General features: G+C 37.1%; 1 protein-coding gene across 11 annotated transcripts in view; it reads right to left on the bottom strand.

The window, feature by feature from the left end:
* Positions 1 to 15,404, bottom strand: part of OCA2 (OCA2 melanosomal transmembrane protein) — a 191,840-nt gene that overhangs the window by 107,974 nt on the left and 68,462 nt on the right. For 10 of the 11 annotated variants that reach the window (XM_019283069.3, XM_019283066.3, XM_019283070.3 and 7 more), the window contains 3 exons: positions 3,116 to 3,187; positions 2,211 to 2,276; positions 1,066 to 1,122 (listed from right to left, as the gene is read on the bottom strand). In XM_019283069.3, the coding sequence (XP_019138614.3) occupies positions 1,066 to 1,122; positions 2,211 to 2,276; positions 3,116 to 3,187 (195 nt within the window). The remainder of the gene's footprint in view (positions 1 to 1,065; positions 1,123 to 2,210; positions 2,277 to 3,115; positions 3,188 to 15,404) is intronic. The other variant, XM_019283072.3, reaches the window with a different exon arrangement.

Genomic DNA, 15,404 nt, shown 5'->3' with positions numbered 1-15,404 from the left:
AACATCACGCTCTGCTGCCAGCTGTACAGGGGGTCTGTGGCAGGAGAAGGGCTGAGCCCCCATCTTCTGCCTGCACCCAGGTAGACTAAGGTGGTTCAGACTTCCCACCACTTCCACAAGCTGGGACACATTCCCCACCCTCAGACCAGCACTGCTGGAGTGAGTCCAGAGGAGGGCCACAAACATGATCAAAAGGCTGGAGCACCTCTCATATGAGAACAGGCTGGAAGAGACCTGGGTTATTCAGCCTGGAGAAGAGAAGGCTCTGGGGTCACCTTACAGCACCCTTCAGTACCTAGAGGGGGACAATAAGAGAGCTGGGGGGAAAATCTTTGGGCAAGGGTGTGTAGTGATAGGGCAAGGGGGAATGGCTTTAAACTGAGAGTAGGTTTAGATTAGATATAAGGGAAAAATTCTTTAGTGTGAGGGTGGTGAGACTGCTAACAGGTTACCCAGAGAAGTTGTGGATGCCCCATCCCTGGAAGTGTTCAAGGCCAGGCTGGATGGGGTTTTAAGAAACCTGCTCTAGTGGAAAGTGTCCTTGGCCATGGCAGGGGGAATGGAACAAGATGATTAAGGTTTCTTCCAACCCAAACCATTCTCTAATTCTATGGTTATGATTCTATGAATTACACTTTTCATGCAATCTTTCGTTCTCTACTGTGCAAAGATCTGTGGCTGCTTTTCATATGTGGTCATAAAGTTAACAATAGATCCATCCCATATTTCTTCTGTCCCACTGCCAGGCATAAATAGAGATTTCAGCTACAGCACAACTGCAGTCCTGGGAAAGTCAATGAAATACTCAGCTTAATACTGTCCAAATGCTTGTGTACCCTACTGGGGACCTTTAACATTCTCCTGTAGAAACAGAATTGCTTTAAGGGCTTCCTTTCATCCACAAAGGATTTTTCTAGTATTACAAGTTGACCACTGTCATTTCTAATGTGATAAGTATACATTTACCTTAGAAAGGTTCTTTAAAGATAGTGCTTGGTGTGGCAGATCTGAACAAATACTAACTTGATAAATCTAGAAATAATTATAAGTACCAAATAAACCTACCTTTACTGCACAGTAGTCAAAGAATCCAGTCTCTGAAAATATGGCCACCAAAACCATCTACCAAAAGATGAAGAAAAATATAATCACTTGGAACTGATATATAATAGTAATTGAATCATTACTCAAAACTAAAGCAAAGCAGTTTGTGATCCTGACAAATGGACTTCTTATCTGACACAGCTTTGAGAATCTAATCACCATTATATTAGAATATCCACTACAGCTGCCAGATATCTCTAGTTAATTCATCATATGGTGAAATATACTTCTCAACATAAGCAGTCTGTAAAAGTCATACTAGTTGGGTTGAATTTTATTTGTAGTGACTAAGTGGGCATTATACACTAAGTACTCAATGTATCTCCCTTATATCATTAATCAAGAAAAAACAGTAAGTGTGTTTTTTCTCTGCAGTAATGCTCTACAGAGCACAGAAGATAGTGGCTTCAAGAATTGCTTGCATTTTCCTACATCTCAGAGGTCTTGTGTCCTTCTGTCTTAGCTCCCAATAGAATATTTTTTTTTTGCTTTCTTATTCTGTGGGGAATGCAGGGAGCAAGGACCAGTGTCAGGAAGAAAAGCTCAGAATGGAAACAGATAATTGTAATTTTGTCTTTGTATATTCTATATTTTTTATTAGAGTCTAATAGCATTTGGACAACACTTTTTACCACAAATAGCTCTGGGCAAAGTGATTAAAATAATATATTATTGTAGTCTCATCAGATATTACTTCTCCATTTCTGGCTTGCTTTTTGTAGCTTCAGACATAGCAATAAGACAAAGAAAACCACTTTTCCAGCAGAGTGTGTTTGAGGAAGGTTTTGAATAAATGAAATTAAAAAGATAAATGAGAGTGATAATCTTTGACCCTTAAACAGGTCTTTCCATTCATTAACCCCAAGGATGTTTTTTGCATGTTATCAATATGATTTCACAGATTGAAAAAAAAAATAGAAAAGGATCAACTTTTCAAAAGACTCCTTCAGAGGTCTGATCCTCATCCTTTTTGGAATATTCCTCAAGACAGAAATTTTCATCATAAATTCTCTAAGTACAATTAACAAAATGTTTTTAAAGGAAACATCTCTACATTGAATGTGATTATTTTGGCACATTTAGAGCAAAAGATATGTTTTATTTACCATTCCAAACAATAATGCCAGTGTCTCGTAGTCAATCCACTCCACCACTTCGACCATACTTGGCCTCTGCAATCAAAAATACGATTACTAGTGAATGCCACAAAACACCTAACTTGTGATTAGCTATGACTTATAAACTCCACTTAATTGATGAGCCATTTAAATAAGCTGTGATGGAAATTAATAAGTGTTCCTACAAGCTACATAAAAAGGACTCTATTATTGCCATTACTACTATTATTATTATTATTATTACTAATTCAAAGTACTGCTGGAATTCTAAGTGGGTCATTATCAGGCTATTGGTTGGTCTAGTTGTTCCTTACATAGCATTACAGAAATAAAAGATAACCAAATTATATGGTACACTGCAGTTTCCTTTTTGGTAAAGAACAAAAGCATACCACTTCACCTGTGAACAAACTGGAGGGAATTTAAGGGAACATAGTAATGATGTGGTTATGAGAACAACCAAGAAAATCAATCTGAGGTTTCACTATATATCAGCTAAGAGTAAGCAGCAGGAGAAACAAAAGGGTTGGAACAGGAAAGCATGAGATGTAATTATTTAGGGTAGTATAAAGTGATGTATTTCCATTGAGGTTTGCTTGGTAGCCTAACATTACCGAAAATAACAATGTTAAACTAACACTGGATTAAGCTGAAAATGGTTGTAGTCAGCTTCCTGCAAACCAGAACAAAAAGGCATCAACTGACTTCTTTGTACTCTCCTTGTCTATACATGTCTGACCTGTTTTCCCTGCCCAGTTTCTGTCCTATCATCTCTCTTTCTTAAAAAACACTGCTTTGCCATGTGCTCAATTAGAACTGGGCAAACACGGAAATTTATCATAGCTGACACCACAGCCAGAAACAAAGGGAGCACTCACAGTTTGATAACTTACCTCCCCAACAATAGCTAAGGCAGCTAAAGCGGCCAAAGAGCCCAGCATCGCTGCAAGAGTCCTGTGAACAATCTGCAACAAAGGGTAACAATTGACCACAGCTCCCTCTAAGCATCTCCTTACTATTAAAAAGAAGTGGGAGAAAGGACAAAAATTCAGGTAGACAATTCTTTTCTTCATTTGCTTGAGGGTTTTTTCTGACCAAAGGATGGTTAATTACTTTGCTATTAAAAACAACAAAAGAAGGCACAAAAAAACAAACAAAACAAAAAACAAACAAAACAAAAAACAAATAAAACAAAATTTAAGAAAAACAACCAGCCAAAGCCTTGCCTCTGCAAACCCTTCTAGGAAGTCTCAGCTCTAATCTCCAGGTAGAGAAGGGACTTCAGCACCAGTTTCTTACATTTGTCAGTAGGTGACCCAAGAAGGAAAGCAATTCATCTTCCCCAGCTTAAGGATCAAAAAGCCTGCTCCTGTTGGCTTCCCTTCACAGCCCATGGAAAGAAGATGTATACCCAGGAAGTGATCCACCTTATTCTTAATAGGGGCTTGTTCAGCAAGCATGCCCTGAAAATGTGCTTTTTTTCTCCAGGAACTCGTCTGCAGTTATTTAATCCTCTGTGTCTGGAAGATCACAGATTGTGTAAAATAACTCAGCTAAAGTAAGCATGTAATTAATGAAAATCACACTACAAAAGACTGAATCTAATTACCAGCTTTCCCTATTAATGTGTTTAAATATTATTCCAATGCAAGTTAGAATTATTGTTGAGAAAGAAATAAAACAGACTAGAAATATTTCATTTGCTGCTAATTTCATAAGAAATATTTTGCTGATAATAAACAATAGGACGAGAGCATCTCAAGGCCCTCCTCCATTTGTAAAGGAAAAGCAAAAAAGGAAATATTTGGCTTTGTTTTTTCTCCTTGATTGTGTAGTTTTAACAGAAATGGTAAAGAACTACACAATTCACCAAATTACTAGAAAAATAAATGCATAAATTACTAACTCAAGAGCCAAAAGAATTATCTGTCTCATTCTCCTGTTTTCCTTAAAAATGCACTGAAGAATAACCTATTCATGGTCACAAAGCAGGAGATCAGACAAAGGTTTTTACATCCTGATGACCCACTTGTTCAGAGCACAAAGGACAGCTCCCACCAGCTCCTAGAGAAATGTGTGTGGTAACTCACTGGTTCATTTTTGATTTCCAGTTTCAGAGCATTGACACATAAACACACGTACACCCTTCTGATTCTGCAGAGGTGGGGAGCATTTGATAACATTCCATAGATCTTCTGGCTGACAATCAGGTGCAGCAATTTGACCTTACAGCTCTCTCCAATAAAAGATGCCAAGCAGAGCTGTCCATTAGGGAAGGGGATCAGCTTCTTACCAGAGCAAAGTAAGTTCAAGCATAAGCTACTGGGAAATCCTCAGCTGTCCTCAGACTGAAGGTTTTCTCCTCATCCAATCCCCACCCACGTTAGATAGCTCTTTTGCAGTTCTCAAAAACATATCATAGATTTTCTGAGATTTGTTTAGCCACAGATTTTTTGCATATTTCCACATGAGCACTTTTGCTGTCACTGTTTTATACTTAATTGCTTACATTGGGTTGACTGCATTTTCAGTTTCCAAGAGTTTGCTGTCACCTATGGGTGAAGTTGGCTTTAATTTACGCAGAAAGAAACTGTACAAACTAAGTAATCTGTCAGCTCCTTCATTCTGGTGGTTTTTCAAGAAGGATATACAAAAGTATATCCTGAACTATGAACAAGGTGCAAAGCTTTATTACAAAAAACTTAGTAAATGTACAACTCTCCATTCCAGCAAACTATGAAATGAAAGTCATAAAATAATGTAAAGCCTAGAAAGAACATTTATGTAAACTCTGAGACATGTAAATATTCAAAATTTGATATTTAGGAAGCTTTAGGAAAGAATAGATTACTCTCTTTAATTTTCTTTTCACAGAAAATAAACCCCAAACAAATAATATTTTGCAAATGTATTTTTAAAAGCTTACAAATGTAGAAGCTAGGAGATGCAGGTTATGAGTTGTGACATTCTTTGAACCACAATTCCATCTAACACATATTTGGAGGGCATTATATAAAGTAAAATTCCATTATTACTCTTCCGAAAAATAGTACAGATGACCAAACCCTTTTGAAGATAGGCAGGGGATAAGTATCTTTTCAGGATGGATCTTGGTGTGTATCCATAAACAACAGTTCAGGTAGAGAATTGAAAGAGCTCAGAAATAAATGAAGACAGACTTAATCCCAGGAAAGCTGAGAGATTTAGTGGACTTCTGAATCTAAAGACATTTTTAAAGGTTAAGTGAGAAATCATCTGTATTCATCTGATCCTTCTCTCACTTGACAAAGTGCATACCCCTGTGCAATGACCACAGAGATGAGAAAGACAGAGCTGATGAGAAGAAAGGTACAAAGCTTTTAGAATATCAGTTTGCAGGCCAGAGCACCCCACCTCCTAGTCCAACTGCAAAACTTATAAACTCTTAGCAAAAAGGGCATCTTCACCATCAACATCACCTTTATTTTTGTCTGAAGGATACCTACCAGTGCTGACTTACTGCAGCAGCAAAGGATAGTGCTCTCACCTTTTTCAAAGAGACAGTTATACCAGTACAAACTGCTACTGAAAACAATGCAGTCCAGATTTCACTCTTTACAAAGCAGGATTCAGCTGTAGAGATCACTGATACAGGACATTACAAGGCTAAGAGCTGAAGACATTGAAAAAAAAAGGGAATGGATATTTACAGAATTTTATATAAAAAATGAAAATACCCAAAGCTGCAACAGTGAAGGCTCTTAAAAACAGCGTCAACAACGTAGCTGTGTTGACAGCAACATCCTGGGGTCAATTCAGAATAAGCAAGGACTAGGAAAGGCTACTATAGCAATTTTGTTTCATAATTCTCTGTAGAAAGCTTGTCTCATGATTGCCTGCTGTGTGATAAACACAGTGTGCTGAATGCTGATTCTAATAGTTTCCATACTCTTAATTCAGGAGTTCATTTTAAAGTAAGATATTAAAGCAACCCAAATAATTTATGCCACAAGTCTTTGTGCTTGATATTAATTAACAATATGTAGTTCCAGAACTATAATACAAATTGGATTTAGAAAGCCTAGACCTTCCCCAGATATAAATTTCTTTATCTATCTGTAAGTGCCTTAGAATTTATGCACTGAGTTCATCAAACCACTTGGTAGACTGCAACAGCATCACTATAAAAATTATTCTGAATTCCAAACACTAAATCTTGTATGGTGTTCCATGAGGCAAAAGGAAAATATTTAGAAGCCAATTGAATGGTGACCTGTGTACTATTTCAGAGCATACCTTTACCAGCTGAAATCCAGGGCAGGCATATTTCTGAAATGTGCTTGTGAAGATATTTGGTAAATGATACATCGTATCAAATATTTTATTTCCACAAGTCCTTTGCTATAAGTGATAAATAGCAGTTGAAAGATGAGTGTCAACGATTTTAATGTAAAGTTTCAAATGCAGCCCCTATTCATTTCTTATCCATTTTGTCTCCAGTGAAGCCTGTTTTATTAAACTTCTTATTTTACTGATAAATTAATTCACATTTGATAGAGTGGCAGCATTGCTGCATTTCAACAAAGATGCAGTTATTACCAAGCCTATATCCACATATGGGTTTTATGCATTTTTCACCTACCTCCAGAATAGCTGAGACCTTCCTTATAAAATCAACAGCCAAATCCCTCTTAGACTTTATAAAATCTCTAGTTCATTTCTTTATTCTCATGGGACAAGGAGGGAGAGAAGTAAAATTTACCCTGGGATAGCTTTTTTCTGACTTTATATTTTGTATCTATTCCTTGTTATGTTTTAATAAGGATTTATTGAGTTAAAAGAAGACATTCTCAGCAGTAGAAGAGGTTTTTTCCACAGACTGTTTTTCCTAAAGATAATCAAGACAGTATTAGCCTGAACACCTCTGAAAATGTGCTCCTCGGTCACATCCCTTGATGGAGTTATCTTGTAATTTGCTGTCATGTACTTTATAAATTTTGGTGGTCTCCTTTTCCTTGGACTATTGCAGTTGTTTTAGCAGGATACAGATGAAACTTCAGTCTTTCATGTGTACACATATTTCATTCACTCTTAAGCAGATCAAAATAAGTGGATCAAAAAAACCCACATTTTGGAAAATTAATGCAGAAGTCTAACACTGGCATCAGAAGCTGAAATCAAAAATGGAAATTGCAGAAAAACAGTGGTAATTTAGCTAAAAAATGAGGTAATTTTTATTAAGTGTCAAGCAACATAACTGAAAATTTGGGCTTATGATAGAAAACAAGGGTCAGAAAAGCCTTGAAATACTTTGAACTCTGCCTTGCTATTAGATCCACTTCAAAGCTGAATGGCATCAAATTCTCAGATCATGGAAGTTTGCTTTATTTCTGGTAAATTGTACAGTTTGGACACAAAAAAGCAACAGACTAGAAATATACAATATAATCAGACACAAAGGAGGTCAGAGCAGCAGAAAAAGAAGGTCTACGATGCCAGACATATTTATTTGATTTTCTACATGCTCACCTCTAGTAAAGAGACTGACCAGTACCAATTAGTGAAAGCATAGCAACATACCTCCCCTTCAGCTGCTGATGGCAGCTAATGCTTTAACTCCTCACCCTCCTCCCCTCAGTTTGCTCCCTACACAAGCTCTGCAGAAGCAGTTCTGCAGCTTCTTCAGCCATGGAGCACCGTGTCCAGCACAAGGGAACCCCTCACAGGGGATGTGTCTCAACAGCTTGTGCAAGATGAATGATAACAGAAAATTAATTGCCTTAAAATTACTTAGCTAAGCAGTAGCAAGTAAACTCTGTAAGGATTTTAATGAGGCAAAAGGGAAGTGCTTCACATAGCTTAGAAAGTATGACATGCTGCTTCAGCATGCAGGGAGGGACTAGAGCAGCTCTTGAGGCAAGCATGTAGGGTACACTGGTGAAAAATGATGTGCATCAAGAATCCCAAAGTGACTACAAGCATCACAAAAATCAGTGACAGCAAGAACAGCTATTTATGTCTTCCTCTGCAGATTAGGACATTATCTATATGTATTCTATACATGCAGACATGAATCATAAGACTTTACACTAGGCTAAATATTTAGAAAATCTAATAATAAATCTCATTTCTGTAAGTCAAAATATGTCAAAACTATCACTGTACAGAAGTATGTCTTGGTTGGGAAAAAAAAAATCCGAGACCAAAAGTTTACTCATTTTTACAAGAAATCCATGGTAAATCAGTATAATAATACCACCATTTGCATGAAATATGTGACCAAGACCAGTAAAGAGCACTGACTGGAGAAATCTGTGGATTTAGAAACATTAGCTGCATATCTTAATACTAACATGCATTCTTATTCATTCTTTGCACAATAAATGTTTATGCCTGTGAAAATAATATTCCATATATATTCATATATATTCAATAGCTCTTTTTAAAGACAAATACCCAACATTAAATGACTATTTTTAAATGGAAACACTAGGTTCTGTAGCAAATTTTGTCATTTCTGAACATCTACACAACCCCCAGGAAAGAAAGCACCCATCTGTAACATTCTGCTATAATACCTATTTCCACTCAGTGTGTCAAATTACTTGTTCTGATTTAATATCAGTGGAGGAAGTCCTGGTATAAACAACTTAGGGGAAGTCATGGAAGGCAACAGTTTGTCACTTCCTAACACAATGCTACACAATAGAAACACTATACAAGATCTTAAATAGAAAGTGATTAAAAGTAATTCTGTATGGTGTCCAAGACAATGCCTGCATTATTTCACTTTTATCCCTACGATATGTGTGCTGGTTTTGTCTGGGGTAGAGTTAACTTTCTTCACAGGGGCTGGTGTGGGGCTGTGTTTTGGATTTGTGCTGAACACAGGGTTGATAATGTAGGAATGTTATTGCTGATCTGGGCTTACGCACAGCCAAGGCCTTTTCTGCTTTTCTTACTGCCATGCTGATGAACAGACTGTGGATGCATAGGAGATGGTGAGCCAGGACAGCTGACCCCACCAGACCAAAGGCATATTCCAGACCATATGACATCATGATCAGTATATAAAGTGGGAGGAAAAAGGAGGAAAGGGGGGGACATTTGGAGTGATTCAGTTTGTCTTTCCAAGTCACTGTTCTGCATGGTGGGGCCCTGGTCTCCTGGAGATGGCTGAACACCTGCCTGCCCATGTGAAGAAGTGAAGTAATTCCTTGCTTTTCTTTGCTTGTATGTGCAGCTTTCACTTTCCTTATTAAACTGTCTTTGTCTCAATCCATGAGTTAGCTAGCTTTTCTCCTTCCAATTTTTTCTCTGATCCCTCTGGTGGGGGAGTGAACAAGCAGCTTCCTGGGGCTTGGCTGCTGGCTGGGGTTAATCCACAACAGCACATTAATAGAACAAGCTAAGAAATACAAGGTAAGGATATCTTAAGACTCTTGTCTAGGATAGGCAGCCCTGAAATTCTGCAACTAAGAAACTGTGTTAAGCTGACATCAATTCTTTCTATACATAAAACAATGCAGAGAGAGAATCAGGGAGAGATAGACAGAGAGAGAGACTTAAGGATATCAAATTATTTTCTGTGAATAAATTACTGGATTAATTCATTCCCCTCTTCTATATCGAAAATCTATAGGTTGATTCTAGATTCTGCAGAGATATTTGTTACTCCATAGCTCTGTCAAAGGCTTTAAATTAACAATGTGCACAATTTACAATCTTTTCACTGTCTATGAGTTTTCTCCCGTAGTTATATCACTGCTTGCTGTTTGTAGAGAAAACTGAATGACTGAATCTTCATGCTGATACGGAACATTGGATTAACTGGTTCAAAGTGGCCCTTGAATGGTGTGAAGACAAACATAACCTTGATGCATGAGATTAAACAAACTACTGAAACCCTTATATTTTCATGTCTTGGAAACTTGAGGAAAAAGCAAAGCTGGAGAAAATAACATAGAACTAGGAAGGAAGGAGGGAAGTATCTTTTGTACAGATGATGGACAGAGGACGCAGAAGAGGGTTTAATCCTATGTGATGAGGGTTGAAATGACTGCTAAGTTGCTTCTTGTTTTGAAATAACCTCCCAGCTCAGAATATTAAGGTAAAAAGGGATAAAAAGCTATAACATCATGCCTAGTTAATATTTCTCTCAGAATCATACAAAAGAGAGAAGTCTGCCATACCTGTATCACTACAGCCACAAGTGGATGTTTTCCAGACTCCGTATGTTGGAATGGTTCTGATGTTACAAAAATCAGTTTTATATACCTCCAGAAAACTACATAAGGTAGTACCCAGTAACATCTGATAGCTTGATAGCTCCTCAGAGTCAAATTTTAAAAGCAAATCTGAACTTGGTGTGAATTTGGGGATTTTGTCTTGTTATAGAAGTGGACAGACACACAGAGAAATGAACCGACCCATGTTCTGTAAATCAGGGCCTTGGGTCCAGTCATATCAAAAGAAAGTGGAGCCCTGCAGAAAGACAGGATGTTGATCATTTTCATGTGCCAAGGCACTCATTCCTGTAATATTTTAGCTACATAAAACATGTTCTATATGACTTAAGTAAAGAGATCTGGTCATGAGCCAGTAAAGAACCTAGAAGAAAATAAACCAAACTGCTACTGTGAGTCAACATGATCAAAGCCATTGTTTACTGACTAGGAACAAGCTTTCAGTCTTGCAAGGGTCAATCCAGTTCTCCAGCACCTATCTCAGCAGGCTTTGCTGACTCCATCCACTCCAGATATTTTGGTATTCTACACCCTTATTCATTGTGTCCTAAAGGCCTTCGTGAGGACTGAGAGACCCTGAATTACATTTGCAGTTTCAGAACATTTTCTGAAACTGAAAGATGCCACCATTTGTATTTTCCCAGTTATCTCAGCATTCTTAAGACTAATGAGACTGTGAATTTCTAGTAAACAATTGACATGGACCAAATCACGAAATCCCTGTCTGAATCTTTGTCAGCCCTCTTAAAATAGTAGGATAATACAGAAATACAGCCATGCATTATGAACTGTAGAGCAAGCTGCAGTGCTTGCATTACCTTTACAGGGAGCTTTCTGCTCTGGCTAGCAGTTTCTCTGGAGAGTCTTCATCCCTGACATCTCCTGTCTTTTTTCACTCCACTTTTCTTATCCAAATTTTTTTCCTCTTTAAATCATGTCATCACATCTCCCTTCAAGCCTGCCTGCTACACTTTCATGTTTTTTCATTCACTTTTGCTCTTGCTCTTGGTGAAGGAAGGCACCATCTGAGGTCCCAGAAAGAGCTGAGTGGTTCTCATCCCTGTTTGTGTGCATTAGGAGTGTACGTGCGTTCTAACAACTTGTTAAAATTTTAAGACTTCATGGCTCTCTACCTCTCTGACTGCCGTAGGCAGGGTAGAAGCTGAACAGCAGCATTCAATTAAGCTAATTTAATGTTCTATTCCCTCTCTCAAACAGAAAGGAAACACACCAATCCACAAAATACATAGTATAGAAGACAGGGCAAAACATTTGTGTTTGCCAGTCTTTCAAAAATTGAACAAAATACAGTTCAAAATTAGGTTTAAAAGGCACAGAAAAAAGCAAGCGGATATTTGGAAATTAGTTTTTGCATTTAGTGTTGAAAATATGACTCCTATTATTTCAAAAAATAGCATTCTGTCATCATCTTTTAAAGCAGACAATCCTATCTAGTCCTTAGAGTAGTGAGCAGCACCATCCAGTGGCAATTTTTTTCCTATTTAGTTCTTAATTAAAGACAGTGTACATGCTAAAGTACCATAGAGCTCAAAAGAAGGTATTTTTCTTTAAAACACACATATTTAGAGCACAGCCAGACTTCTACCAAGATAGATCTAACAATTAGGCAGGCAATAGTCAGTGTAAAATCAATATTCATACTGGATTAATAATACAAAATTGTTATTCTATCTAGCTGTGATCCAGATGAGGATTTTGCTTGCTATTATACTGCATTTTTGTTTTATTGAAACTCATCCCTTCCTCGTCTTACAGAATTTTTCTTCCTTTAGGCATCCTTTCCTTTGTTGTAGTTAGGGAAGGTAAAAATGACTAGTTTATCTGTCCTTTTAGAGACTCCTCATTGTTGGCAGTGGCTCTACACTACAAAAGCAGTCAACCACACCTCGTGGGTACTGATTCAATCCTTCTCAAAAGGAACAACTTGCAATGCTCTTGCACAGCAGATTTAAAGTAATTTGAGCTTCTCAGAATTCACAGAGGTCACAACCTCCTCCTAAACTAGAGAAAGGCATCAGGGAATGACAGTCAAGCTTGATTGTCCATACTGCTTAGTTGGTAGCTCAGTAACAGGCTGTTCTCTCTGGAAGAATATCTAGGGTGCTACTTGTTGAATATTTTACTCTGGGGGACAGGACAAACGGATCTGTCCCATGTCTGGATCTCCTTGTTCAATCCAGTCATCCAGCATCTACCTCAGCAAGCTTTACTGCACACGCTCAGTTTATGTCCTAAAACCAGCGCTCATGGGAATGGCAGGAGTGCCCTCATTATAGTGCACATTTTCAGCTGGGGAGGTATGGGGGGAAGTAGACTTTTGAATGGTAAAGTTGCTTTAGAGTTATGGGGACTCCAAACAAGATCCAAAATCACTTGTTGCCCAGGGCAGATGAGGTTATACTTCTCCAGAGGAAGATAGATTTCTATTCAAGGTAAGTTTTTCTGCTGGATTTTATGTTTAGGTTTCATTACCCTGATTTTAGGTTCTGTGCAACCCTCAGAGTCCCAATATTTACAACTTCTGGGCTTTTTTACTCCCTACCACCCCAAGACAGGGGAGCAGATAAGGGGAAAGTTTTATTCTTGCCCAGGGAGGTATGGCTTGGACTCTTATCAAAGAAGGTAGAAGGTTTGTTCTGATAATCTGTCCCTAATTTTCTGCCAAACCCTACAGCAGTGTTTAATTCCTCTTTACATTTTTTTTCAGCCTAGAACAAATGAAATCCATAGCAGCAGGAATATATTCTCTCCCACAAAGGCCAGGGAGTGCATCAGCTACTAATTTCTTTTTTGCACGGTCTTTCCCAATAATTGCTATAGATTTTCTTCTGTTCCTTTCTTACGAATCTTTTGGGAGACTTATGTGGAGGTGGGAACATTCTAATCCACACTCTTCTCAGTCTGTATTTAGATCAATATAAGAATGAATAGGAAGGGAGAAGCCATGCTGAGTAAGCTGATCACTTCTGTGATCAGTCACACTTTTTTGTAACTTTCCTTATCAGAAAAAAAATCTCCCTTAAGATTAGCCTATTTCTATCAATATTCTATTTATATTATGCTTCATAGAACCAATGAGTATTTCTTCTCTTTTCATATTTCCTCTCTAAAGCATAATTTTTTATACAAAATCTGGACTGTCCGAGTGTAGACAGCAGTAATAACACCTCGTTCCATTTGTAAAAATATTTCCTGTGAGGAAACAGTGGTTCAACCAGCCTACAGTGACAGAAAAATGGTCAGACAAAAACCACATAAAAGTTTTGTTCTCTGGAGTTAATTTCTGCTGGTTAGATACTATTAAAAATCACTCTGCTTTGAGTTAAAGAAATTAAGCTTAGGGGATGTTTATTCATAATTTAAGTTAGTTAATAATAGAAAAGTAATATGGAGAGAAATCCACTTCCATTAAAGTAATGAAAATTGTGATTATAAGCCCATAGTTCATGCTAGTAAGAAACTAGAGCTTTTAAGGCCAGATCTTGCACTTTCAAGTATTTTTGTTTCAAGAAGAAATGCAGACATGTAAATGTCATTCAAGATGTCAGATAATTAAAATGCCATTTAAAAGATCCTGGCAAAATCTGTCTTAGTGCTACTTACAAGACTGGGTATGAAGCTAAATAATAACCCCTGTGATAAAATAAGTCCTATAGAAGCTCTCACAGAATTTCTGATACTTGCTTGTATCACTTTTCTGCTATTTGATGTGCTATCGGTATCTTTTATTTTTTCTTCTATTTTTAAAATTAATTTAGTATAATAAATGTTATTTTGCCTTTTCTCCTGATTAAATGAAATGTTTTACAAAATAGCGTTTTAAAGGCCATTACTTTCACATTTGCTTCTGCTAGCTCATTCAACTATCATAAACAGCTAACACTGCATTTTAACACACAAAACAAAACAAATGCATTATTAAGGGAAAGTATTGGACAAGGGCACACATTAATTCATTTCAATTAATGAGCTCTATACTTTAATAGTTGATGTCTAGCATTCCTCCTTACATATTTCTAATTAATGCAGGTTCAACATAGCTGCAAATACTCAGTTAATAATTACTAAAAAGGGCTTTATCAATTCAAGAACCTTTTCTGAATACCAGTGAAACTTTAATATTTTAACAGATTTAAGGTAGAGATACAGATAGATTTCTTTTTAGTATAACCAGTGTATTATCCCATTCTCTGTGCAGACAAAAACAGGGAAAAGGTGAGAAAGCAAAGATATCCAGCTGTGCTTATCTGATGTCTAAATAATCTATCTAACTAATAGCTAACAATGAGATTTTTATCTGCAGTATTTCCCTTGACCATCCCCAATGACCAGAAATTATACATCATCCAGTTAATGGGCTACAAATAGTCACTTTAGTTACACAGGAAAATGCTTTTCTGGAAGAAAGTATGGAAATCAAAGAAGGCAAAGGTTCAAATACACTTTTAGCTGAAAGAACAAAGATATTTGGAGCAGGAGATTATAAAAATTAAATTTTCTAACTTTTTCTTTGCTTGAATTTTTTTTTCAAGTTCTCAATCAAGAGAGACTTTACATTTTGAGGATCAAAAATAGAAAAGCCTGTCTGAAAATACATTGTAAAGTAATTTAATACAGCAACATCAACGTAGAACTCCGTGCATCCACATTTTACACCAGATGTCCCTGTGGACCAACATGAAAACATAACCCATCCTACCCGTGTTCCACAGTAATCCTGCAGGGTCAGACAGTAGAGAAAATAGCCCACAAACTTCAAACAAAAAACTAAGGGATGACCAAGTAAAGAGAGTTAAAAGCAATATACAAAAATTTCAAGAGGTAGAGTAGTAGAATTGTGAAGTAAGAAAATATGCATATTTGTGGTAAGCCTGAAACTAGAAATCATTGGAAATTAAAGAGGAAAAGGGGCATCTTCTTTTATCAGAAACATATT

This window comes from Corvus cornix, chromosome 1 (assembly GCF_000738735.6).
Source record: "Corvus cornix cornix isolate S_Up_H32 chromosome 1, ASM73873v5, whole genome shotgun sequence".
Lineage (NCBI taxonomy): Eukaryota > Metazoa > Chordata > Aves > Passeriformes > Corvidae > Corvus > Corvus cornix.
The sequence above is the reverse complement of the archived record's forward strand: the minus strand, read 5'-3'. Positions and strand labels throughout refer to the sequence as shown.